The 27,167-nt window shown below is 61.3% G+C and overlaps 1 protein-coding gene across 1 annotated transcript; it reads left to right on the top strand.

Annotated features, from left to right (window-relative positions):
* Positions 1–286: 286 nt before the first annotated feature.
* On the top strand, positions 287–27,167 carry ASIC4 (acid sensing ion channel subunit family member 4; the record flags this gene model as incomplete). Its single annotated transcript, XM_080347100.1, has 10 exons — positions 287–862; positions 24,052–24,196; positions 24,412–24,539; positions 24,631–24,790; positions 25,204–25,260; positions 25,362–25,515; positions 25,917–26,008; positions 26,300–26,379; positions 26,676–26,780; positions 27,048–27,167. 10 exons carry the CDS (start codon positions 287–289, stop codon positions 27,165–27,167), a joined length of 1,617 nt encoding a protein of 538 aa, XP_080203226.1.

Here is a 27,167-nt window from a genome sequence, read left to right as displayed (position 1 = left end):
CAGAGAGACAGAGCAAGGGAGAAGAGAGAGAGGGGTTTTTGACAGCTGTATTTGTGCTGATAAGCGAAGGCACAAGGAGACGATCGACTGGTGAGACAAGAGGGAAACGGCGGCTCAGAGCTGCTGAGAGGGGCTGTGCTTCTCTCCCGAGACGGCTTGGCCCTCCCGGCGCGGTGCTGGGGCTTGGGGGGGACCCGAGCCCCCTCCCAGTGCCTGGCCGGGCTCTCGGCCGCTGCCCGTGCCAGGGGGCAGCTCACTGGCTGGGCACACCAGCTGTGCGGGGCAGATGCCGATTGAGATCGTGTGTAAAATCAAATTTGCCGAGGAGGATGAGAAGCAGAAGGAGAAAGAAGAAGGGGATAAGGAGAGCCTGATTGAGGAGCCTGCCCGGCCCCGCTCCCGGGACCTGGCCACTTTTGCCAGCGCCAGCACCCTGCACGGCCTGGGACACATCTGCAGATCTGGGCGCCTGGGTGTGCGCCAGACCCTCTGGGCATTTGCCTTCCTGGTCTCGCTCGCCTTCTTCCTCTACCAGGCGGCCAAGTCAGCGCTGCTCTACCTGGAGCACCCCCACGTCATGGCCCTGGATGAGGAGGCCATCCGTGAGATGGTCTTCCCTGCCATCACCATCTGCAACATCAACCGCTATCGCCACTCAGCTCTCACCGATGCCGACATCTTCCACTTGGCCAACATGACCGGGTTGCCCCCCAAGGACCGGGATGGCCACAAGGCCACGGACCTGCTCTATCCTGACCCTGACATGGCTGACATTGTCAACCGCACCGGCCACCAGCTCGACGACATGCTCAAGAGCTGCAACTTCAGCGGCGAGAACTGCTCCTCCCATGATTTCACTGTGGTGAGTGCACGCCTGACTCAGCTTCCCTGGGGACTCCACCTGGCGCGGGGGCACCCACCCCGCTGCGCCTCACCGGAGCAGGGCTTCCTGGCTCACTCCGGCTGCTGAAGTTTGCATCTCTCTCTGTTTGAGTTTCCCTCCAAGTTTCACAGAGAGAGAGAGAGAGAGAGGATAGTCTGTGGGAGCTCTTGGGAGGGCTGTGTGCCGCAGCACTGGGCTGCCAGCAGGTCCGTGCGGTAGAGGCTCGCAGGCAGGAGCGGGGGCAAGGGGGCAGTGGGGCTCAGCAGTCCCTGGAGTGGGTGTGCAGCAGGCAGCGGGAGAGCTGTGGTGTAGAACCCTGCTCCAGCCTGCACTTCCTCGTGGGTTGAAGTGCTCTGACACCAGCTGCTTTGCAAAGCAAGGGTGGCTGAGGAGGGTGGACAGAGACCCCTTTGCACATAGGGCAGCCTTTCTGTGTTTCAGAGGGTTGGCACTAGGATGTGTGTGAATCTGGAAGCTGCCAGCATTGCACATGCATGTGTGCACAGACACACACTCACGCCAAGCGGCTCCGCTCCAGAGGCACAGCTATGGCTGGGCGAGTCGGGGGCTGCCTGGGGCTGACCACTCGCTGCCCGGGGCTTGCTGGCAGGGTCTCCCCCCAGCAGCACTCTGCATGCCCAGGCAGTGAGCTCCCGGCCGGGCACCACCGGCATGCAGCTCTCACTAATATTGAGCCTAGAATCACAAATCCCCGCTGTGGTTTGGGAAAATAAATGTGCTGAACGGGCGGAATACCTGATGGGACCTTTTTCAGACCATAATGACTCTGGAAATGAGCTGCCTCTCTCCTACGGCTGCCAGGGGCTACTGCTCCGCTGGCTCGCTGCGTTCCCGGGAGCAGTGCTGCCAGCCAGAGCCCGCTCCATGCCGGGAAGGGGGATGCGATGCCACAGGCTGTGCGGGATGCTGCGGGGGGAAGAGGCAGCTCTGTGGGGCTGGAAATGGCTGATGCAGCATGTCCTGTTTCACTTTGTGCCCATTGATACAATGCCTGCTCACTGTGCAGGGTGATGCTGTGCTTGGGAAAGAGCTGTTTCAGAGGGGCTGCCTTGTGTGGGGGGGTGGCATGGGGCACTGCGGTGGGGTGGGGAGGAGCAGGAGGCAGCAGTGAGGTGACCCCGTTCCTCATGGCATTTTGCTGGATTCTGTGCGTGCTCTGCGCCAGCTGCCTGAGTTTGCCAGGGAGAAGTGTGGTTCAGTGATGGTGGCATCAGGGAGCTCCAGTGCTGGACAGTCCTGCACATAGCTCGGCCACACTGGCTCTGCCTCTGAGGTCCTTCTGGGGCATCCTGCACAGCTTTGGCTTCTGGGATAGCCCAGCCTTGTGCTGGGCAGCAGCACAGCATGGCAGTGAGATTTTGCTTGTGCTGAGCCGCACTGTGAGGCTGGCAGGACTGAACTCAGGCGTATGGGGCTAGGTACAAGCTTCCTGCAGTGTGGACATGGTGTGTGGCATGTGCCATGCTGCGTGGCAGCAGAGGGTGACTTCCAGGACAGTCACTGGGACATGATATCTCACCGGGTGGCTGTACAGGACATCTGGCCTGCCTGCGTCAGCTGCTCACGGTTCTGCCCTGGGAATGCCCGGGCAGCCGGGCTCCAGAGTGCCATCACTGTGCACTGGAGCAGGCTTCAGGCATGAGGATGGTTAGCGCTGGACAACCCTCATCCCTTAGCCCAAGGGAGGGGAGCCAAGGGCTCCTGCAGCCTCCGCCCCCTTGTTCCCAGCTCAGCCCCCCTGCCTGGCCTTTGAAGCATGAGGGGCTGTTAGGAGAAAGGGGTGTACCTCTCACTTGCCTGGAGCACCGAGGTGAACCTGGGGCAGCAGAGGCTGCAGGGCACGAGTGTGGGGAGGGATGAGGGAAGATGTGACCTCTCTGCTGCATACCATGTCCCAAAGCCATGCTGGGCAACAGCGGGACATGTTGAAGCATCACATCAGCAGCTGGAGCCTCCTGCTCCCATTCCCCGAGCTGAACTGGTCCCTTGTGCCTTCTCCTGGGAATAACTAAAACACAGCGTGAGCTGCTTGACAGTCAGGGTGAGTCCCAGCTGTGGTGTGTGGGCTTGGGTGCTCCCATGCCTCCTAGCTGTGGCCCCAATGCAGGGGCAGCTGGTCCGCCCTGCATGCAGTTGTCATGCAGCAGGAAGCTCCAGGCTTCAACAGTCCCAGTCTGGGTCCCCATGTGTGCATTTCCATTTGGAACGCTCTTGTACCCCCGCTGCAGTGGGCGGATACGTGAGTCACAGCATGTCCCAGCAGTGATGGAGGGCTCCCAAACTGCAGCACGTCCCAGTGGGACAAAGGCTCTGGGGTCCTAGGGTGACTGGCCCATGGTGAGCAGTCTCTGTAGAAGAGGTCATGTCCCCAGGGATGCTAGAGAAGGGAAGGAGCTTTTCCTGTAGCCATGCTTGCAGGAGTGCTGGAGTCCCTCCTTCCCTCTGGGCATGAGACAGACTTCAGCCAGAGGCTGGAAGTTTTACAGCATGAGAATGGCCAAGCTGTGGGGCACTGCCGGCCAGCTGCCTGCTTGGGAGCAGGAGCAGCATTGAGGCTGGAGCATGTCCCTGTGCGCTGCCGCTTGCAGCCTGTGCTCACACGATAAATAACTTGTGCGGATCCTTTAAGTAAGAGCCGCGAGTGGTAAATGATCTTCCCCTATTTAACGTCACAAATCCACATTCTTTATGGGATAGCAAATTAAGAAACTATGGGGAAAAAAAATCCTCAGCGTAAGCATCTTCTGTGTAATAAAGCCTGGCTGGGCTGTAAATCTCCCCAGGCGGCAGGGACAGCCCTGAGCCACAGCAAGGCTCCCCTGCAGCCCCGCTGACAAATGTGCCCCCTGCGTCAGCTGCCATAGGGCTGTGCTGGAGCCCTGAGGAAGCCTCTTTCCACCCCTGCGAGTTGTGCTGTGCTCCGCAGCCCTCTGGTCTCCTCCATGCCCAGGGACACAGATCTGGTCTGCCCCTGCCTGCTGCCCGCTGCCCCCGGCACAATGCCCAGTGCCTTGGGGAGGGCAGGGGGTGCAGGGTCCCACCGACTGGGTGAGCACAGCTGTGATGCCCAGCGTGCGAAGCGTGCAGCGCCGGCACGGGAAATCAATAGCGCTCTTTACGTGCCATTAAGCAGGAGGCTGGGAAGCGTCCCCACGGGACTGAGGCTCAGCTGTGGCAGGTGGCTCACACTTGTCCCCGTGTCTGGCACTCTGGTAAGCCCACAGCCCATGGCCAGTGCTGGACATGTCAGGGGACACTGTGGGAAGGGAGAGCCCTCACAGCTGTGCTTTGGGGACAGGGGTGCAGGCAGCTGGGGTGGGCAGGGTTCTGGGGGCTGCAGGAGGAGGTACGTGGAGGTGGTTCCTCCAGCTGGCAGCAGCATCCCACCTGCTCACTAGCAGCGACTGTGGCAGGAGGCTCTGCTCGTGGCCGGGCGCGAGCTCGGTGCCTTTCTCAAAACCACGTCCCCTGTCAAAAGCCTTTTGTTTCTGATGTGTGGCTGCTGAATCCAGTCCTGCCAGGGCTGGAAGTTGGGGGGGAGCGGGGAGGTTGGGAGGGAGCGGGGAGGTTGCTGAGAGCTGGCAGCACCTCTCAGAGCTGGCGCCAGCCCCAGCTCTCCAAGCAGGGCCTCCCACCCGCCCAGGATGTGGGCAGTGCAGGAGGTGTCCCCAGTACCCCACGCAGACCCCGGAGGGGAAAGCCCCTGTGCTGAGACTGGAGTAGCATCCTCAGCTGCATCCCACACACATCCTGAGAGATCCTGGCTGGGGGGTGCATGACGGGGGGGGCAGCAGGCTGTCACCCCTGCCACCTCCCAGCAAGGCTCTGCCAACGTCCCCCCTGCAACCCGCACAGCTCCCAACACGGGGACTCACACTGACCTTTCTGCCAGAACTGTACTTAATAAATGTCACATTTTCAGCCTATTTTTATGCTAGGTAAAAGAGCGGGACTCATTGCTCTTCAGCTGCCCTGCCCAACCTGATGACTGCTCAGCCCTTGACGTTCACTCACGCCATTTCCCCTCTCCCCCGCATCCAGGGCTGAGCATGCCCTGGGGTTCGGGGGGCTTCTTGGGTCCCCTCAGCTGCTCACTGGGCTCCAGGCAGTGCAGGACCTGCCTTGGCTGGGGCACGGAGGGGCTCTGGGACCAGGCAGTGTTGTGTGGGTCCCAACTCAGTGTCATCCCTGCTGGAGTGTGACATGGCTGCAGGGACTGGCTGGGCTGGGGCTGGCCATGTCTGTGCCCAGGAGAGCATGGAGCATCCCTTGCCGATCCCATGACTGTGAGCTGCTTGGCCAAGCCCGGTCGTGCCCATCTGGGTCACTGTGCTCTGCTCAGTGGGTCCATGTCCTGCAGCCCCAACCCAGCATCTGAGCCACCTCCCTGGGGGCTTACAGCCTGTCCAGTCTCCCCATCCTCACAGCCTAGCCACTGTGCTTGTGCATCCCCAGGTCTGTGTCCCGGGTGGTGCAGACATATTGCAGGTTGGTTGTGCTCCTGTCCAGAGCTGCGACGGCGGCAGCTTTGGTGCTGTTACACATGAGCCGCCTGGGCACGGCTCGAGGCGCTGCTTGTGCCAGAAAACGGGGGACTTTAATGCAATTCGTTGCCATTTAATTTTACACAATTCCTGCTGCTTAATCCACGGAGAAATGCTAATTTATACAATTCACATCTAAAAATAAATGTCAGTCCAGCAGCTACCAGCAGCGGGTAGCTGCTCCTACCAGCCCCCGTTGGAGCCTTCTGCGCGGACCCCAGCTTGGAGCCCACACTGCTCTCCACCAGCGGCTGCTCCTTGTCCCGTGGTGCCCAGGCTGTGTCAGCATATGGGTGGATATGGAAGTGTTGAGGATTTGGGGTACTGAGGTGGGACAGTGAAGGCCTGGCTGAACACAGGGGTGTCACTGCAAAGCCCCTAAGCACCGTGGGTCATGGGGCAATGTGGCAAGAGGACATGGGAAGCCCTAGTGATCTGTCTGTCTTTTGGATGCCTGGGGAGGTGTGAGGTGGTTTTGGAATCCCTGCTACCCCATGTTTTCCCCCAGGAAAGATGGGCTCAGCCCCACATGTGGCTGCACCCCGGGCTGCAGCTGGAGGTGAATGGGCCAAGAGGGGGGTCCTGGTGTGAAGGGCTGGCATGGGGAGAGCTAGACTGCATGTGAGGGATCCATCCATGGGTCTGGGCAGCCTCTGGCTGTCTGGCAGGTATTAATTGGTTGCAAAGCACCATTAATGACTGTGGGAGGGGAGAGAAGCACACACCCACCCTGCTTGGGGAAAGGGGATGCATCATTAGGTCCCTAAGGAGGCTGCTCTGCAGGGGACAGGGAGGGGGCTGGATCCTGTGGGGAAGTGGACCAGTGGCTGGGAGGAGCCCACGCTCAGCTCCCCAGGCACTGGCTCTTCTACCCAATCATCTCCATACCCCGCTTCCCTCCTCCTCAACCCACTGGCCCTTGCACCTCACCCCCATCGCCTCCCCTCTCCCACCCTTTTGCTGGGCAGACCCCCATGCCACCCCAACCCAGTGGGGAGGCACTGGCTCCAGCAGCGACGCCGGGGCGGGGGTGCCGGGGCAGCGGGAGGGGGCCAAGGCAGGGGAGCAGGGGGGTGCGGAGGCAACGCGGCGGGGGAGCGGAGATGCTGGAGGAGCCGGCGGCTTTCCCACCGTCTCCCTGATTGAGATCGGATCACCGTGAGCATAAAAAAGCTCTCTTCATAATTATATTTAATGAATTGACTTTAAAAGCTCTTACGCTCTTATCTGGGTAATTTAATATCACACACTTAATAAGCCTGTCTCTGATACGGGGGGAGCCAGCGGCCAGGACGCCTGCGTCTGGTGTGGCTCCGCAGGGATGCGGAACGTGCCACAAGACTGGTCCCACGTGCCGGGCTAGGCAGATCAGGGGACACCACCGTCCCCCGAGGCCAGGGCACCCATGGAGGTCTGTGGGGTGGTGTCCCCCAAGTGCTGCTGGCTGCAGAGTGGGGTGAGCACCTCGGGTGACTGCAGGACGGATGGGGCTGGGGCACCCATGGAAGTTTGGTGCCGGTAGTGGGTGCTTGTCGGTGCATGGGGACACAGGGCTGCGGGGCTGTGGGGCGGTGGGGATACAGGGCTGTGAGGCTGACGGGGTGCAGGGTGACTGACTTGGGGGTTTCATGGCAGGCAGTGTGGCTGGCTGGGCATGGGCCAGGTCTTGCTGGGGTGCAGGTGCCCTGTGCTGGTGACATGGCTGGATGCCACATGGCACTGTGGCAGACAAGGCACTGCTGTGACCCCATCCTTGGTGCCAGTGTCACCCATGGCAGGGGTCCCATGGCCAGGCATCACTGGGGGCAAACACGGGCCAGAGTGCACCATGAGTTCCTATGTCATGATGCTGTTGGCTCCCTGTGGCCCTCCAGCTCTGGCCACCTTCATACCCGGGGTAGCCAGCTGTGATGGCACAGGGATAAACAAAGGCTTGTAAGCACAGTCTCTGCAGCTCTGCTCCCCCGGCTCCTGTGCTGCCGACCAGGGTGCTGGCTGCCTTCCTGCAGGCAGGTGTTGCTGCAGCCCCGGCAGGAGTTCCCAGCCCCCCCGCGACCCATCGGTGCGTGATTGTGGGCGCCTGCGGCGAGCCAGAGGGGGAGGCTCTGCCATATGGAGCTGAGGGCCCTGGGGACCACGGGAGCCTCCGCACAGGCTGGGGCTGGAACCTGCGCCCCATGGCCATAGGGGCAGCCCCAGCATCCCATGCACCAGGCACTCACCGGGCAGTGGGGTGGAAAGCCTCCAGCTGGGCTTGTGTCCCCTGCTTGTCAGAGCCAGAGCTGCTGGGAGCCAGCCAGTCCCCTCAGCCTGGCACCATGTCCCATGTCACCCTGTACCCCCAGGTCCCTGATTCCCAAGTGATGGGGGATGGAGCAGCACCTCCCAGCATCCCCACCTGCACTACTCCAGGACCCGCAGAAGGGATGGGAAGGGTGATAAGGGCAGAGTGGCGGTGCCGGCCATCCCCCAGGTGCCAGGGCGCCTGGCGGTGCCGGCTGCCGCGCCAGCGCTCGGTGCCAAGGCCAGAGGGGCGGGAAGGGAGGCGTGTGCCAAGGCGGCGGGGAGGGGGGACGAGGACACAGCTGCCACCTGGCTCTGCGGGGGAAGGGCAGCCCCAGGCAGAGCGGGGACTCCGGGCTCCCTGCTGCCAGTGTGGGGCACGGGACAGCCCTGCCGGGTCTCCCTCTGCGGGGGAGCGGCTGGAGCAGGAGGTTTACGGAGCTGCACTAAGTGACGCAAATGGTTTAAAGCCCATAAAGAGAGACGGTTTTATGTAAGACGACTATATAAAGCGCTGCTGTTCTGCCATTGATGAGATATAGGCCTTTATTTATAGAAGGCAATGTTTGCGGTGCGAGCACTGAAAGCCAGCCAGGGACCAGCAGATAGGGCGTCGAGTCATTTCACATGCAGCTGCCGTCGACACTGTTCACACATTAAAGAAAAAAATTAACAAGTTTGAAGCCAGTCAGGTGGAAAAAACAATAATTGTCAAAAACCGTATTTTCCCCTTTTTCCAATAACAAATAGCTGGAACACTGCTGGGGAGGCTTGGGCTTGCTTGGCGTCTGGGAAGGATGGGCTGCGGCTCTAGCCGGGCTGGGGGATGGAGCGGGCACGGGGAGACAGCCAGGGGTGGGAGGAGAGCCCAGTGAGGGGATGCAGGGGCTGCTGCCAGCACCCAAGCAGCTAGCAGGGGGTGGACACCCCTGCCTGGGCATTTATATGCCCGGGACTGGAATAAGAGGGTCTGTGGGCAAGGATAATGGTGCTGGCAGAGCAGCACAGCTGTGTGTGTGCTGGGGAGGGGGGACAAACACTAGAAACATATGGCTGAAGGTGCTCACTGCACAGGGGCTGCAGACAAAGCCCTGCCGGTTTTTCCTGCCTGTCCCAGCGTTTATTCTCCCTGCCTGCACACACGGAGATGCTCTGAGGTGATTTCTTTGCCAGATGTGGCTAGGTTTTTACCGGAGAGCAAGCAGCGAGTCCCTGTGGTCAGAGTGCCCTGCCAAATTTTGTTTCATGCACGAAAGGAGGAAAAACTTCTCATGATTAATTGTGCAATAGGGGAGAACATGCTTCTCTCTAACTTGCTCCTTGCCTGTCTCTGGCCTTTTGTCACAGGCACTGCCCTGACATGTAGCCGGGGAGAAGGTGGCAAGCTCGTTCCCAGGGCACGCTCCTTACACGGGCTGCACGGACAGCAAGGGTGAGAGGGCAGAAATGTCCCCACACTTCTGCCACATCCTAGCTCTGCAAGGGCTGAGAAAGGGAGGAAAGCCAGCCAGGGATCACAGCAGGGGAGCAGAGTCACACTCGTGCTTGAGCTGCTTCCCTGCAGCTCCCTGCACGGTTCTGGGGGCGTCTGTCCCCTGCTTACACTGCAAAACCTTCCCTCTGTGCTCAGAGCCGTGCCTCTGTGCGCTGTGCAGCCAGTGCGACAGGCAGGGTGCCGCCAGCCCCATCTGCCCACAGTTGTATTGCCATGCCAGCAGCAAGCGGGAGGTGAGCATTAACCTGCTGCTGAGCCCCAGCACGTAGTACCATGCTTCTGGTCTTGACTGGGGGGCCTGGACCTGCACCCTGACCCAGTGGGACTCGGGGCTCTCACTTATGCCTGCCTTGTCCCTGGGAGACGTTGCTGCCTGTGGCTGGTCCTCCCCAGCCACCCTCGCACAGGTGGGGAGGCCCCTTGGTGGAGAACCCCCCAGCTCACTGTGCTCATCTCCAGGTTCAGGCACAAGGCAGAGCACACTTTGCACCTGAACGGCTGTTAAGTACCGGCTAAGCTCGGCTGGACTCAACAGGTTTTCTCCCAGCGGAACAAAAGGTTCCCTCCTGCTGGCAGTGCCGGGGCGGGGCAGGCGCAAAAAGTGAGCACAGGAGGAGGAGGGAGGGCAGGAAAGCTATAGGCCGGGAAGACCTGCGGGTGCCATGTCTCAGAAGCAAGGGGGTCGGGACCCCTCTCTGTGTTGGGGAGCTCAGCTGGGCTGGAGACCCAGGCTGGCCCCGGCCCATGGTGGTGGGGCAGGCAGAGAGCAGGGGACCCGCTGGCCCAGTGCTGGCCACCAGCCCCTGGGACGTGCATGGCAGGAGGGAAGAGGAGGCACAAGCCTGGGCAGAACAGAGTCCCTGATTAATCACTACATGCCGGCCCTCTAGCCAACAGCTCATTAGCTGTTTAATTCTGGGTGCCCAGCATGCTGGAGGGCTACGTGGCTCTGATTGAACCAGCTGCAATCAGGCCATAGCCCCCCTGCCCCAGCCACAGGCACAATTAGTGGCCGTGTCCACCGCGCCCCCCAAGGTGGGCTGGGCAGCGGATGCTGTGGGTGCTGAGGGTACCATGGGTGCTGTGTTCAGGCATGAGTGAGGCACGTCGGTGACAGTGGCTGCAGAGGGCCAGTAGGCATCCCCGGGGGCAGGAGACGTGCCGGTGTCTCCTCTTGTATCCTTCTATATCCCGTCTGTGCCGAGAGCGCTGTGATCCCCGCAGTGTTACGGGGCCAGGAGCTGCTGTCAGCAGTGTCAGTGGCCGTGGTGAGGTGCTGCGCTCGGCTGCACAGGGATGTCTCGCCAGTCTGTCATCCCTGGGGAGCAGCGGCCCTGCCACCTCGCACGTCCCCATGCTGTCCCATCCCTCCTCCACCTGTACCCACAGGGTGGCAAAGCAAGGGTTGCGGGTGTCGCCCATGTCCCTGCCTGCACCCTGTTGTCCCTGCCACCACCCTAGGCTTCATCCTGCCCCGGCTCTTCTTCCTCCTGGGCCAGGGCTCTGCCTGGGGTACCCCTCTGGGGGTGGGCTGGGGGTGCTCACCTGGGCCAGGGGAGCAGGGCAGGAGCAAGAGGGAGCTGGGTGACCCAGGAGAGCAGGCACTAGGCATGGATTCTTCCCATGGATCTCATACCCCAACCTGAGCATGCAGAGATGAACACCGCTGTGCCTTCTGGCTGCAGGGGGGTGTTGGCAGCTCAGCCACCCCCCTTTACCCTCCAAACTCTGCCATGTCCTTCACTCCCAAGCTGCCATCCCTGCTATTTCCTTGCAGCCAGAAGAGGGATGGAGCCTGTGGAGCCTGGGCCCCCACAGCAGACGGAAGTGTCTCCATCTGTCTTCAATGCTCCAGCGGCTGGAGCAGGGCAGGGTGGGGGCCTGCAGGTGTCCCTGCTGCAGGATGTGGTGGGCAAGGAGGGATGGGGAGCACATGGGGGCAAACTGGGGGCCATGCTAGAGCTGACACCTTGTGCAGAGGTGTCAGGGCTGACCCGGCATCTGCTCCTGAGAAGGGCATGGAACAGTCCGCCTTCCCGGGCAGCATGGGTCTGAAGGAGCTATGCAAATCCAGCCTAGATTGATGCAAGTATTAATTATGTCCCAGCGGCTCAGCTCCCACCCAGCCAGGCAGGACACCGGGTGCCACGGCTGCTCACACAGGAGAGATGCTTTGCACTGGCAGTGTGTCCCCTACACGTGTCCCCTGGGTCCCCAGCCTGCTCCCGCCACCCTGCTGTGCACCATGCCAGGCCAGCCTTGCGGCCCTGCTCAGCCTCGGGGGGCAAAGCTGTCACCGAGCAGGGAGACAAACAGTCCGAGGCAGGAGCAGCATGAGAGCTGTCAAGCAGCCTGGCCTGCCCGGCTCTGAGGTCCTGCTAATCAGAGAGCATCTGCAATTACATATGCTAATTACAGGCTGAGGTTTACAGCAGTTCCTGCCTTTCCCACATGGTGCTGGTGGCACTGGGGCACGTTTCTCCTGCACGAGGACAGGAATGGATAACCAGGGCTACTCTGCTGTCTCTCCCTGCCCAGCCACAGCATGGCACAGCTGGGCCCCATGTCCAACCCCATCCCATCCTGTCCCATCCTGTACTGGACATGGGTCCAGCATGTACGGTGCTGTCCTTAGAGTCCTCAGGCATGTGGCTGTGACAGTCACTCCATTCCTGAGCACCTGGCTGATCACATCTCCGTGGAGTTGCTTTTCAGAAGGAGTTTTTCCGGCTCTGACGCCCATGTGCTGCTGCCGCTCTGACATCCTGTTTCCTTATCGCCTGACATGACCTTAATTAACTCCCTGGGCTGATAACACTCTGGGCTTCTCCTCCAGGAGCTGTATCTCAGCATCATGTCCTACCTCACCTGCTCAGGGACCACTGCAGAGACTGTGCAGGCAGCCTGGAGCAAGGGAGAGAGGGGGCTCCATGGTGCAGGCAGGGCAGGGCAGTGATCACTGGGGACACTGGGGGTGACATGGAGGGGATGGGGCAGTACTGGAGGGGGTGGGTTGACGCTGCACTGAGGGTTGCAGAGGAGATGCCAGCTGGGTGGAGATGGCTGTCCTGGGGCAGAGGTGCGGGTGAGGCTAGGAGCAGGGGCTGCGCTAATGCCCAGGGCAAAGTGGTGTAGGCAGCCGTGCTCATGGCAGCAGCATCCATGCCAGGCGGGCAGAGGTGCAGTGGAGCGGCATGGAGGGGTCCTGGCTCTCCTTGCTGCTGCAGGCAGGGCACAGGGGCTGCTCGGCTGGCCAGGGCTGGGACCTGGGGTGGGGGTTTGGGAGGCTGAGCCAACCCATGGGGTCACCCCTCCGCTGCCAGCCTGGGTGTATTGAAATGCTGGCACTGATGACTTTTGTAGCCACTCTATCTTCCACACTTGGCAAATATTGGCGGAGGGGAGAAGATTCAATAGTGAGGTTTGCAGATGGGAATCTGGATGTGTGATTCCACCAGCTCCTTGCCATGCAGCAGCCCGGCTGCCTCTGCCACAGCTGCCGCTCGCCGGGGCCGAGCCTGGCACGGGCACAGCCCAGGGACAGCAGGGCTGCTCCCAGCACCTCCTCCCCGTGGACTGGTTCCCAGCAAGACACTGATCTGAGCTTCACTGTGTCACAGCTCGTGTATCATTCTCTGGCATGGGCAGCTCGGACTCTGGAACAGGGTACCTGCTTGGGGGTCCTGCCACTCAAATGCCACCAGACCCACAGGCAGCTCTGCCCTGGCAGCATCTGGGGTGATGCCTTGAGCCCTTTGCAAAGAGTGCTAAATGCTCTCAGCTGGTCTTCTCCTGGCTTGCAGCCGCACAACCCTGCTCCCCACAGCTTCTAGTCCCCAGAACCTTAGTCTTGCCCATCTCGGTGCTCAGCTCCTGTCCTCAGGCCCCCAGCCCAGACAGTGGGTAGGACAGGAGGCCATTTGTTCCTGGGGCATCCGCAGGCAGGCTGCCTCTGCTAATGCTGCCTGCAGTGGGAATTGCATTTTCCTGAAGCTAGGCATGTGATGGAGACCATGGGCATAATGAAAAGTGCGTATGGATACTGCTGCTTACAGCACGTGATATATGGGCTGCTGCAGGCAGCAGACGGTCCTGGGAACATGGTGCTGGCTCTGAGCAGGGAGAAGGGAACATGGTCTGAAGGACATAGGAGGTGGGAGCTGCCAGTGCTGCTCCCCAGTGTGTGGGAGGTGAAGCGGGCATAAAGAGGGGGAAGGAGTCCCCCAGATGCAGGGGCAGGTTGTCCCATCCCTGCCAGGACATGTCCCTCCTCCTATAGCAAGCCCTGGGAGCTGAGAGGAGCTGAGAGAAGACTGGGATGCCCCTGCAGACACCAAGGAACCAGCAAAAGAGCAAAGTGGCCAAAGCATCCAAGAAGGACAGACATGCTGGGAGCCCTGGGCTCCCCTAGCCCATTGTTTCCTGCATGGTAAGCAGAGGATGATGATACAGGAACACAGGAATATGGGTCACAGGGTTGTCCCTGCCTGACGGTGATGGTGCCTCCTTCCTGGCAGCCCCAAGGAGGGAGCCCCTGCTAGTGCTGAAGCGCCGGGGGCTCTGTTGATCAGCCCCTCCACCCGGGAGTGTGCAGGCTGGGGAAAGCCAACCCCTATCATGTTTGTTCCATTGATTTAGCGCCGTGGAGAGGGTTTAATCAGCCTTTAGCCTGCACGCTCCAGCATTAAGAACAAATCCATTAGCCACGAGATAACCACAAAGGGTTGCGCGGAGGCTGGATGAGGTCCCAGCGCCTTCAAGATGCAAATTGGCAATCAAAGATCAAAGCCGCACAGCTCCCTAATCTCTACTAAAAGGGCTCAGCTATTAACGAGCCCTTTCCTACTGGGCTGTGATCACCCCACTTCACTCAAGCTCCTGATGTGCTGGTGGGTTACACTATCACCCCGACCAGTCCCCCAGCCCCCATGGCACCCTGAACTAGAACTGGGGAGGAGGGTGCAGCTGGGACTCAGGCTGTTTGTGTGTTGTTTTCTTCGGTTCTGACATGCTGGGGTTAAATTAATATTGGCAGAGAGAGTGGAGCCCGCAGCATTGTCAGGGTGTTAGCGGCTGGAGGGGAGAAGGGGAAGAGGCAGAAGCTGGGATGGAGCAGGGTGGTGGGGAAGCTGTGCAGGGCTTATGCGGTGACTTTGGGGACAGGGGGATGCTGGTAGGCAGCTCCCCCTCCCGCTGTTCAGGGATTTAGCCCGATTCAGCCCCTGCCTGGCTGCACCAGGTGGCTCAGGGCAATCCCTGCTGGCCCCAGGGAAATCAGTGCTGGGGACTGTGGCTGGTGGGGGCAGGCAGACGGATGTGTGTGAAGGACCAGGGCAGAGCAGAGTACCTTAGGTCCAAATTTGCCTTTTTTGGGTGTTCCTGCCCACCCCATGTCACCCTGGGACAGAGGGTGCACAAGGCTCCAGCTCCCATAGCCACCCTGCCAGCTCCCACATGGTGACAGGGGATGCTGCAGGTTGGAAAGCTGCTCCCTGTTCCCTGCCCAGGCCATCCTGCCTGCAGTAGCTCCATGCATGGCCACCCCAGCAGCCCCCCAAGTCCCTTGCCATGTGGGAGAGCCACACGGCTGCTGAGCTGTGACAGGAGCTGTGCTGCCAGCACTGTCAGCAAATTTCTGGTAGCACAGATGTGTTCTCTGCTCAACCTGATCTGGCTTGGGGACCAGCATCCCGCTGCGATGGTGAGAAGCTGGGTGAGGAACCCTGGGATAGGTGGTCAGAGGACCAATTAGCCCTGGTAGTGGGAAACAGAGGGACATGCCCGGTGCCAGCTTGTGAAGTTGCTGCTTGTGGCTCTCATGGCACCTCCAAGCAGCAGCACAACCTTGCGAGAGGAGCAGGCAGTGAGGCCCTGGCAGCACCTCAGCCAGGGTGACAATAAATCTTATCAGTGTAAACCCATCCATAGGCAGCAGGATAACCCCCGTGACAACCCAGCTAGCGTGGAGGTTTCATCTGGACCGTGTCAGTGCTGCGGATTTACAGATAAGTGCAATGGCTGGAGGAACCATGTCTGCGCCGGCACTTGCTGGCTCCCGAGAGGCATCCCCCCCTCCTGCCCTCCCCTGCCCTATGGCTGCGGGAACTGCCCGGACCAGGCTGGGGTGACCCAGCGACATTTGCCGTGGAGTGTGTGGTAGGAATGCTCAGACAGTGGATTTGGTTTGACACCCGGCAGGGGAGCACACGGATAGGTGAGGATGGAGGGAGGGGTACATGCAGGGCACAGTGGCATTGCCCTGCCTGCTGTCCTGGCCCTGCTTTGTCCTACATGCACTGTCCCACAGAGCACTACATACTCCATCCACCCGTGGGGACATCAGCATCGCACGGACTGGACCACCAGAGTGGCGGGGTGGGGGAGGTGGGAAGGGAGGAAAGACCAGGGAACGTGTGTGTGTGTGTGACACTGGCAGCGTGTCCCCAAGGCTGTGTGACAGGGCCAGTCGTGAGCAGTGCCGTGTGTGAGACAGCATGCTCCGTGGTGCAGCCTGTGTGCACGTCCCTGTGTGTGTGTACGTGTGTGTGTGTGTGTGTGCGTGCGTGTGTCCCCGCTCCGGAGGGGCAGCGGGGGGTGCCGGGCCCGGCGGAGGCTGCCGAGCGAGGCGGGCAGGCGGCAGCCGCTGCCCCCGGCCAGCGCTCCCCGGCTCAGCTCCTCCGGCTGCCGGCGGGGCGGCCCGCGCAGCCGTGGGAGCGGTAATGAGATGGAGCAGCAGAAGGACGGCGAGATAAGGCTGCCTGCGCTGCCCCAGCAGATTAAACGCTGGGATTAAGCAGGCGGTGCCAGCTCTGCTGCCTTTTTATCTCGCTGCTTCTCTCCTCTTATTCTCCCGCAGTCGATACTGAACGGTCTCGGAGCTGTCAGCAAAGGAAATTGCTTGTTAACCCTTTAGGGACGGGCAGCGCAGCGCTCCCCGCACGGTTGCTTTCAAAGAGAAGCGGTCCCCAGGGACGGCGCTACCTGGAGGGCTCTGCCCGCGCCGGGCAGGGGAGCAGGGGGGCTGCGGGGCTGCGCGGCTGCGCGCTGCCCCCCCGCAGCGCCCCGGCCTGCAAGGGGGAGCAAGGCAGGGCCGATGGCACCCAGGATCTACTGCCATCTCTCAGCGAAAAGCCACCAGCATCCAGCCAGCACCGTGCAGAGGCACTGATGTACCTGCAGGGCAGGGGACATCCTGCAGCGCTGAGGTCCCTGCAGGGTGACAGCAGCCAGAGAGCAGGGGCTGCCTGAGCTCCACAAAGGACCCTTGCTTATCTCACTTTCGGGTACCCTTGACGTTCCCTGCTTCCTCCAGCCTACAAGATAGATGGACTCTGTGCTACACCTCCGTGTGAAATCACGAAGCTGGGGATCCTTCTCTGGTCTGTGGCCAAGTGACACAGAGCATCTGTGTCTGCACAGCACCACGCATGGCGCTGGGTCTCCTCCAGCTGCCAAGAGGAACCCTCTACCCAAACCCATAATTATTGCTTTCTGTGTATGTGCATGTTTTTGTTGGGTTTGCAGCAGCAAGGCTGAGCTGCAGCCCATTGCAGCACTTACCCACAGCCTCCTGTGCTGCGTGCCCAGGGATTATGTGCCCAGTGCAGAGGGTGTCTGAGGATGGGAAGCCAGCTGGAGAGCACTGGAGGGTGCACAGAGCCATGCCAGGATTGTTGCTCAGCACAGTCCAAATCCAGAGCAGAGACCATGTTAGGAGCTCAGCAAGCTTGTCCGGCATGTTTGGGTGTGCAACTTTGGTGCATCTTTCCCATGAGGACCCTGAGCATCTCCTGGCTCTGCTCCACAGCTTTCCCCATCTCCCTCCAGGAGAGTCAGGAGGAAGAAATCTCCTGCAGTCCCAGCACCTGACCCATGTGCTTAGGGTAAGTAGGCAGGATGCTCAGCATCTCAGAGAGGTTTTCTGGCTGCTGACAGGCTTCCTCAGCTCCTGCCCCCATGCCTCTCTGTGCCTCTGCTCTGCACTGCAGCACACCTGACCCCTCTGCCAGCAAGCCCAGCACTTCATCTTCTGCAGTTCCCTTGGTGTTGGCTCCTTCACCTGCCCAGGTGACCCTTTTGGTGGATGCTTTAAATTGCTTGGTACAAGCAAACAATATGAAAGCACAAGCCACCAGGAGATCTTCAGGGAGACAGATAGCCATGGCCAGGGCAGTGGTCCTGACCTGGGTGAGATGCTGCCCCATGGCTGCTGTAGGATGGAGAAGGCAGCATGTGAACCCTGGGCATCTGGGGCTAAGGAAGCTGCTGGGAGGTGGAGCGGATGCTGTGCTGGGCAGCTGGGCTGCACAGGTGAGCTGAGCCTGAATCAGGAGAGGAAACCAGGAGCGATTGGAACGTACAGGCTGGCAGAATGGAGGCTGCAAGGAGATGGGATTGCTGTTCATAAATATATCAAGAGAGTAAATACAAGGGAGGGAAGAGAGCTATTTAAGCTAAGGGGCAATGCTGGCATGAGAAGAAATGGTACAAACTGGCCATGAATAAATTTGGGTTGGAAATGAGGAGCTGAGTGAGATTCTGGGATGAATTTCCCCCAGGAGCAGTGGGAGAGGAAAGCACAACTTTGTGATGGCACTTGCTCTGCTACCAGAGGCAGCTGTGTGCTGCTGTGCCTGCACAACAGGACTGAGAGGTGAGGACCTGGGGTCTCCAGCCTCTCACTGTTGTGCCACAGCCACCCTGGCTCCATGTGGCACTGGCAGCACAGCCATCTCCAGCTCCTGGCTTGTCCAGTGCAGGACTCCTGAGGTAATGCCTTGCAGGGAGAGGTCCTCCCCTGGCACACAAGTTTGTATGTGTTGTCACAGATACTGCTCCTGAAAGCAGGATGGTGCCAGTGTCACCCTGCTTTACTGATGTAACTGGCAGTGCTGGGGCAGATGCACTGGGAAGGTATGCAGTGCATCCCCCTGCCATGCATTGCACCCCTGTACTCCTTACCCACCAGGAGCAGGGAGCCCTGGTCTGGATCCTGCCTGCTCCTGGAAGGCACTGGGCTGCACACTGACCCCAAAGCAGCAGCCTGGCTTGCTCACCCTGCTCAGTGCTGGGGCTCGCGTGCCTTCCACCCCTCTGCTGAGCTGCTGGCGCAGCCTACGGCACAGCTGAGTTATTGGTATTCCAGCAGTGATCCTATTTGGCACCAGAGGGGCTCTGCCAGCCCCCACACCCATGTCCCTGCTTCTGGCTCAGCCTGGCCAAGGGGGCTCAGCTGGCATGGGCTGGCCTGTGGCACAGGGAGAGGCACATCTGTGCAGAGAGGCGGCAGGAGAAGTCCCAGCCCTCCAGGATGTGCCCTCAGCATTTCCCACCTCACTGTCGCTCCACTGCTCTCCCTCCTCCCAGGGAAGTGGGTTGGGGCACAGCAGAGGATGCTCCAGAGCTTGGCCCTTCACAGGATGGGGGAAACAAGGAACCCAGCCCAGTGCTGGTGTGCCCTGCTCAGGGCCAAAGGTGCCCTGCTCTGCCGCAACTGAGACTGCAGGGCCCAGTGCTCCATGGAGGCAGGAGCCCCGACCCCTTTGAGCAGGGCTGCATCCCACAGGATCCATCCTGGCAGTTCTGCGTGGGGCAGGGGGTGGCACTGAGGGACTGCTGGTGTGTGGACATGGTGGTGCCACCGCTGGAGCTGGGGTTGAGCCAAACTGGCACTGTTCCCCAACCCTCCTGGGAGCAGGGAAAGGAAATGGTGCAACCGTGCATGAGAGGGGACGTTTGCAAAGGCGAAAACATCCCACTGGCTCAGAAAATTGCTGCAGAATCAGGCTTGAAATGAGTTGAAATTGCTGAATCCAAGCGGTTCTCATATCCTGGGCAGTTGCAATGCTGGCGTCAGCGCTGTAGCTTCCCTCCCGGGGCACCCAGGCGGGGCCTGGCCACGCTGCGTGGGGGAGTGGGCTACTGGGAACATGGCAGGGGGTACTGGAGCATGGAAGGTGGCTCTGGCAGAGACAGGCTAGGGGACCAGGAGCAGAGAAAGAGACAGTATGCATGGGCATGCTGTTACCCCAGTTCTGCCATTGTTGAACCAATTTGGCCCTACCTCCTGTGCAGCATCTCCTGGCCAGGGGCATCCCTGTGCCTCCAGCACACTCAGGAAGCAGCATTTCTAATTTTGGAGTCTACTTTCTTTTATTCCACAGTCCTGCCCATGCTGATTTACTCTCTGGGCTGGAGTACCCAGAGGACACCCCCAAGGTTACTCCCGGTCTGGCATTTTTGCCAGGCCAGGACAGGCAGCACTCCAGTGTCATCCCCATCCCCATCAAGCCCCAGTGGTGACTGTTCTCAGAAGGGTCCCCATGCCAGGGTACCCTCCCTGCATAGTGTGCCCATGCCCAGGGCCTGCCTGCTGGCTGTGTGCCCCAGCAGGGACATGGGAGCAGGACTAGGTGTCCCAGTGCGGACATAGGAGTGGGGCTGGGTGCCCCGGGCATGCAGGAGCAGGACCCATCAGGGCTTCACATGCCGCAGCTCATTTCCCTTGCATGCAAACATTTGGCTGGAAGCCTAGTGCGGCCTCTTGTCTCCTTGGAGCAATCAGGATTTGTCACTGCTTGCAATGTTTAACATCGTCTTCCAGAGGCTAAATACCGTGGGGAGCCGTGTAAGCCGCGGAAATACCTGCGTGAGCTGGGATCAGCCAGAGACTAGCACAGTGGGCTGGCGGTGGTGGGGATGGGGGGACTGAGGGTGTGTGGGGCTGGTCTTTGTGCCCCCAGTGACCATGGGCAAGCTGGTGTGAGCTGGGGTGAGGATGCTGGGGGCTAGCACGCTGCTCCCAGGGAGTGACCCACTGTGGGGGGAAAGGACAGGAGTGAAGGGGAGCCCCAGAGCTGTGTGAGGTGGGGAGGAGGACGCCAGGGCCCCTGGCGATCTCCAGCTGGGATCCGTCTGCTAGGCAAAAGCAGCTATTTCTGTCAAGGTCAGCAAGTCTCCACAGCAGAGAGCAGGGAAATGAGGAATTGTGTTGAGAAATTACCTCCCTAATGGGGTCTCCCCTGCACGTGAGCACGGCGCGGGGCTGCCGGCGTGTAACGGCTGCGCGGAGAGACTGGCGTGCGGTGCAGGAATCCTGCTGCCCTGGCCCTGAGGGTGCCCAGTGAACAGAGCCCCAGGTGACATCCCTAACTGAACACATGTGCTCCAACCCTGCAAGGTGCTTTTCTGGGTCAGCTGTGGGGAGGAAATCATGTTCCTCATGCAGGCAGGCTCTCTTCTGCCCTTCCTCCTCCTCCCATACACCCTGTTATCTAATTCAGTTTGTCATGCTGGAAAGGCAAAGCCCTTCAGGACTGTGCTGTGCTCTCGCCAGCGCTATTTCACAGCTGGCCTCAGCACCCTGGCAACTGACGAGTAACTCAGCTGGGTGCCACAGCCACCCCTGCCCTCCCCATATGACCCTGCAGCCATGCCTGCCTGCCTGGGGCTACAGGGGGTAAGGAGCAAGGCCACCACCACCTCTGGACCTTTTCCTCCAGCTCTGCCCAACCCTGGTCCCTGCCCCTGAGCTGTCTGTCCCCATGTGACCCGGCCTCTGCATCCCATCCCTCGCCCTGCTCCAGGGTGATTGCGATGCTGCCTGGAGATGTCTGAACCAACACGAGATGGAAGCGTTCAAAGAAATGACATTTCCTCCAGCCTGGAAAGCTCATCTACCGTTTAACGAAAACTAATATAAAAGCTGCCCTGGTGTGCAAGGGGCTGATGGTATCAGGCTGGCAGCCTCCGGCTCTTGGAGCCACAATAAATCTCAGCAAGAAGGCAAGCCGGCTCAAACAGCCCCACACAAACACATCGGCACAGGTATGGGGGTTGCTGAGCTGTGTCCTGGGAATGATACCAGGACACACAGGCCAGAAGGGACAGCTCAGTGTGGGGTGGGGGTGACCCACGGGTCTGGTCCTGAGGGTTCAGAGAGCAGGGAGGCCGATGGCACTCCTGCTGTCATGGGGGAGCCAATGGCAGTGCTCCTGCCCACATGGGCGTTGTGGGGACAGTGCCAGGACTGGTGACAGCTCTGGGGCGTGGGTTCATGCTGTTGGTCAGGACTGCTCCCCAGCCTTGGCTTTGTGACCCCAGGGAGCCGACCTCTGCCTCGAGGAAGTGCTGTGGCCCCGCAGGAGCATTTGTTCCTCCAGTAAAGCAAGCAGCAGTGCAGGCACCTGATGGTGGGAGGGATGAGGACACGGTGCCGTGGGGCTCCATTGCTCCCCATTGCTGCCCGCTGTGGGGCTGGGGTGCTGCCCTCGCCTGCCCTGCGCTGTGCCGCGGCAGGACCCGAAGGCGGGATTACGGGAGGAGCAAGGGAGGGCAGCTGTGGGGGCCCGATCCTGCCGGTCCCGGCTCTGTCCTGCGGACGGCTCGGGCCGGGCAGGGAGGGCGCCCGGCGGGCGGCGCTGCGCGCCTTGCGCAGCCCCAGCGCGGGGCCCTGCTGCCCCCTGCCGGAGCCGGCCCCGCCGGGCCGCGCACCCACCGCTCGGCCCGCGGCTGCCCGGAGCCGGGGTGCCGGGAGCCGGAGTGCCGGGAGCCGGGGTGCCGGGAGCCGGCGCTTGGCCAGAGCCAACAAGGTCTGGTACCTTGGGTGCCTTTGGGCTGGGCTTCTCCCTGCTGCGGGGCAGGGAGTGCAATGGAGGTGGGGCGGGTGGGGAGTGCTCTGTCGCCTCTAGGCACAGGAGATGCTGCCCACTGCCTCTGCTTGCCTCCCTCCCTGCCCATGCCATTCCCAAACTCCGTTCCTGACCTGCCTGGCAGCTTCCTGTGTCTGTCACCAAGCTGCCAGCTATGATCCTGGCCAGGTCCCAGGGATGGCTGCGGAGGCATACTTTGCTCACAGCGGAATGGATGGCACCAGGAATGCCTGCCAGGGCAAGCAGGAGCTTCCCCATTCCAGATGCCACGTTCGCCATTGGCATCTTCTTCCTGCCCCAGCCGCCGCGGAGCAGCAGGAATGATGCCCTTCATTGGCGGCACAACGGCTCCGGCTCATCCCGGGACTGTGGGACGCCCTGGGCCAGCCCGTGCCTTGGCAGGGCTGGTGCTGAAGGCGTGTGCCTGGCGGGGGCAGCACCGGCAGATGAGAGGCTGCCGGGGAGCGCGGTGCCGAGCTTTGAAGACGCCCTGACAGGCTGTCAGGGCCCTGCCAGCTGCGCTGACAGCCTGGTGCAGAGACACCCCCCGCCGTCGCCACGCTCTGATCACAGCCTCACCGTCACTTCAAAGCGCCCGCCGTGCTCATCTGGGCTCTCATGCAGCCTCCTGCTCCACAGCTCTACTCCTTCTGCCCCACAGCCTCACTTCTCCCACCCCACAGGGTTCAGATCCACTGGCGCCCCCAGCTCCAGGCTGGGCAATACCAGAGTGCAGCACTGAGCACTGAGGTATATATATGGTCCCAAGCAGTGCTGGCAGGAGGCAATGGGCCCCCAGGCTTGGCAGTGTCCTGTGCCTGTGGGGCAGGGCCCCAACCCCAGAGTAGCTGTGTTTGGGGACCCTGGTGGTCCAACCAGGTATCTAGGAGTGCTGAAGTGCCAGGGCAGGTGACAATGGCTTGAGCTGGGGCACAGTGTCCTTAGGCACAGGGCTCACGCAACATAGATGGGACAGGACATCACTATCTGGACACTGGTGCCCACCATGCTGGGGCATTGGGTGCTGCCAGTTCACCCTGCCAGGGGTAACGCAACACATCCCCCTGTCCCACCCCGGCTCAGGGAGGAATTTTCCATTCCCGAATGAAGGCTGGGGGAAGGCGTGTGTTTGCAACAGCCCCCTCCTCTCCCTCCCCTCACCCGTCACCAGAGCAGCTTGGGAAGGCGCCTGCCACATTTGTCTCTAGGAAGGTGCAGAGCAAAAGCCTCCCGGGAAGGAGAGCTCCCTGGAGGGGACCAGGGACCCTGGGCAGTTTCAGGGGCAGCCTGAACTCCGCTTTCCAGAGGAGCCACCCTGCCTGCAGCCATGCCACTGCCCCTTGACTGCTGCCGGGATGAGGAAGCCCTGGCAGACGCTCAGAACGGCGGTGCTGCCCAACTCGCTGTCGGCATCCTGCGAGCCACCAGGATCCCTGGGCTGCACTACATGTGCACCCGGCCACAGTCCCGCCTGCGCCGCCTGCTCTGGAGCCTGGCCTTCCTGGCCTCCGCGGGGCTGCTGGCCACCGGCGCCACCGACCGCCTGCACCACCTGCTCTCGCGCCCCGTGCACACCCGGGCACGGCTCACCTGGGCCCCCCAGCTCCGCTTCCCGGCTGTCACCCTCTGCAACCCCAACCGGGCACGCTTCCTGCGCCTCACCAAGCCCGACCTCTACTCGGTGGGGCAGTGGCTGGGGCTGGCCTGGGAGAACCGCTCACTGGTGCCTGAGATGCTGGCCATGCTGGGAGAGGACCAGCGTGAGTGGCTGACCCGTCTCTCCAACTACTCGCGTTTCTTGCCGCCCCGCCGCTCCGAGCGCACTATGCAGAGCTTCTTCCACCGCCTGGGCCACCAGATCGAGGACATGCTGGTGGAGTGCCGCTTTCAGGGAGAGCGCTGTGGCCCCCAGCACTTCACCCCTGTGAGTGCCCTCCTGGTAGGGGCAGGATAGCTGGGCTGCCCCATGGGTCTTGGGAGCAATGCTTCACTCTCCAGCAAGAGTGGAGGAGTGGCAACATGGTGAGACGATGAGATGGGCTGTGCCAAGGGCTGTGCAAGATGTTTTCCAGCACCACTGTGGGACTAGAAAGGGTTCCTGGACCTCGTCCTGCTTGCAGAACACCCTGCCAGAGCCCTGCCTGCTCCCTCACCCACCCTTTTCTCCATCCCCAGGTCTACACACGTTATGGTAAGTGCTACACCTTCAACGGGGACCGGAGGAACCCAAGAGTGACTCGCCAGGGTGGCATGGGCAACGGGCTGGAGATCATGCTGGACATCCAGCAGGAAGAGTACCTACCCATCTGGAGAGAGACCAGTGAGTGGGGCCACGGTGCTGGCAGGGCACAGGCAAGGGTGGGAGGTAGGGAGGGCCGGTGGGGAAACAGGGCACCCCAGGACAGGGATGTATGGGGCAAGTGGGGCACCAGAAGGGTGCTGGGCTCTAGGACAAAGATTCTTGGTGGGCACAGGAGCACAGTTGAGGGCTGTCCCCATAGGCAGGAGTGCAGCCTCTCTGTCCTTCTCCCACAGACGAGACGTCATTTGAAGCTGGCATCCGAGTCCAGATTCACAGCCAGGATGAGCCACCCTACATCCATCAGCTGGGCTTTGGTGTTTCGCCTGGCTTCCAGACCTTTGTGTCCTGCCAGGAGCAACGGGTAAGGCAGGATGCCCCACAGCCCCCAGGGAGATGCCTTCAGGCACCCAGCCTGGCATGGCCCTGCAGCGATGCCCTTCTCATCCCCACAGCTCACCTACCTGCCTCAGCCATGGGGGAACTGCCGGGCCAGCGTGCAGGGGGAGCAGTTGCTGCCCGGCTACGACACCTACAGCATTGCTGCCTGCCGCCTGCAGTGTGAGAAGGAGGCCGTGGTGCGGAGCTGCCACTGCCGCATGGTTCACATGCCAGGTAAGGGACACATATGGCAGTGAGGTGGCACTGTGCTGCCCTGACAGTCCTTCTGGGGCTGTCCCAGATCCCTACAGCCTGTGCCCAAGGATTACTCCTACCCCATCCCTCTGCACCCTGTGTCTTCCCTGCCCCATCTTTCTGCACCCAAGGACCACCCAGCCCCTCCACATGCTGGGTCACCCCCTGTCCTACCCCCTTCCCTGTCTGCCTTATACCCAGGGGCCACCTCTGCCCCAGCAAACCTGCACCCAAGGACTATCTGTCCCCAGCCTGCACCCAAGGGCCACTCCTCCCCATCCCCTCTGCACTCAGGGGCCACTCCTGCTCCACTGCCTTTAGGGGAGTGGGTCGAGGGTGGGAGGCAGAAGCATGTCAGACTTCCACCCCCCTGACCAGCTGCTTCTCCACAGGCAATGAGTCTATCTGCTCCCCCAACGTGTACATCGAGTGTGCTGACCACACGCTGGGTAGGTGCAGCGGCGGGCGGGCAGGTGTCAGGGGGCCAGCTGGATGCCTCCAGGGAGGGGGCTGAGGGGGTGCAGCCATGCTGATCAGTGCGTGCCCCCAGATGCAGCGGTGGAGGACAGCCAGGAGCGCTGCAGCTGCCCCACACCGTGCAACCTGACACGCTACGGCAAGGAAATCTCCATGGTGCGCATCCCCAACAAGGGCTCAGCGCGCTACCTTGCCCGCAAGTACAACAAGAACGAGACCTACATCAGGTGAGCCGCTGGTTCCAGGGTGTTCTGGGGGAGTGGGCAGGGGGCTGAGGACCCTGGGAACCTGCGGTACTCCCACCCCACTCCTGGCAACATGCAGGGAGAGGGTCCTGGCATATGTGGTCCCTGCAGGATCCTCTGTCTAGGGGTGGCTGCCACTACAGCATCTCCCCGACCTGTCTATATCCTCCCAGCCCTCCTGCCAGCACGTCCCCACTCCATGGTCCCTCCCAGCGTGGGACATGTCCCTTCTGTGTCACCATTGCACCACCCTGAATAACTCACCAGGGCCCTGGGAGGACCTGAGAGCTGAGGAGCTGGGGGATGGGGAAGGTTTGGGGGGCATTGGGGGTAGGAGTGTCAGTGACCAGCCCTCCTTGCTGAGCACTGTGGTGTCCCCACAGGGAGAACTTCCTGGTGCTGGACATCTTCTTCGAGGCGCTCAACTACGAGGCCATTGAGCAGAAGAAAGCCTACGACATTGCTGGACTTCTCGGTGACTCCCCTCACCTTCCTATGGGACCCTGAGGCGCGGAGCTCTGGGTCTCAGCGCCGGAAGGGTATATGGCTGGTTGGGGAGGGACTGGCTGAAGGGTGGCACGCTGCTGGCTGTCCCTTGTCCCATACAAGACCCTGCTCTCCCCATCTTGTTTCCTCTGCCTCTACGACCATGCTGTTGCCCTCCATCCAGCAGCCCTGGCAGTGCCCACAGCCCTGCTGCCCACCCTGAGCTCCCTCTGGGTTGTGCAGCATCCCTTGGTGACCATCTCCCCTTTCTCCCCACCAGGGGACATCGGGGGACAGATGGGTTTGTTCATTGGTGCCAGCATCCTCACCATCCTGGAGATCCTGGACTATGTGTATGAGGTGCGTTGAGCCCTTGGGGCTGTGGGGCGAGGTGCAGAGTGGGGACTGGGCTCCCCTGGGGGAGTGGGACACGTGCACAGCCACCCCAGAGGGCTACTACAGCAGGAGGCAGTGGGAGGAGGACAGGTCCTGCAACATCCTTTGGTGCCCTGAGGGCAGAAGTGCTGTCCCCACTATCAGCCCTGTGTCCTCAAAGTGGGCAGGCGAGTAGGCAGCAGGTCCATGCAGACCGGGGTGCCCACATATGAGGTGCTCCCCATGTACGGGTCCAGGGCTGACCCCCCATCTGCCCCCAGGTGATCCGGGACAAGGTGAGCCGGGTCCTGCGCCGCTCCAAGCCACCACTGAAGAAGCCCTCAGGCAGCATTGCCACACTGGGACTGGAGGAACTCAAGGACCAGGTACCCCTGTGGGGGGGGGCTGCCCTGGGGGCTGCAAGGACAGGGCCAGGGCAGCGTCCCCTCCAGGGGGAAGGGATGTCATTCCGAGAGCAAGGGATGGCATGATTCTGTATTGGGTGACCTCAGGCTGCAGAGCTGGAGCAGCCCCAGGGTGACAGGGAGCTGGGTGCCCCTGGGGGGGGCGCTCCTGGGGACAGGCTGTGCTGGAGTAGGGGGGAGCAGGGTGCATGGGGTCTGTGTCCACCCCACTGACTGCCATCCCCACAGAGCCCCTGTGCAACGCTGGGCCGGCACGTGGAGGGTGCCTACAATGCAGGCATCCTGCCCAACCACCACCACCGCCACCACTACCCTCACCAGGGCGTCTTCGAGGACTTCGCCTGCTAG

This window comes from Nesoenas mayeri, assembly GCF_963082525.1.
Source record: "Nesoenas mayeri genome assembly, chromosome: 6".
Taxonomy (NCBI): Eukaryota; Metazoa; Chordata; class Aves; order Columbiformes; family Columbidae; genus Nesoenas; species Nesoenas mayeri.
This window is presented reverse-complemented; position numbering and strand designations above follow the sequence as displayed.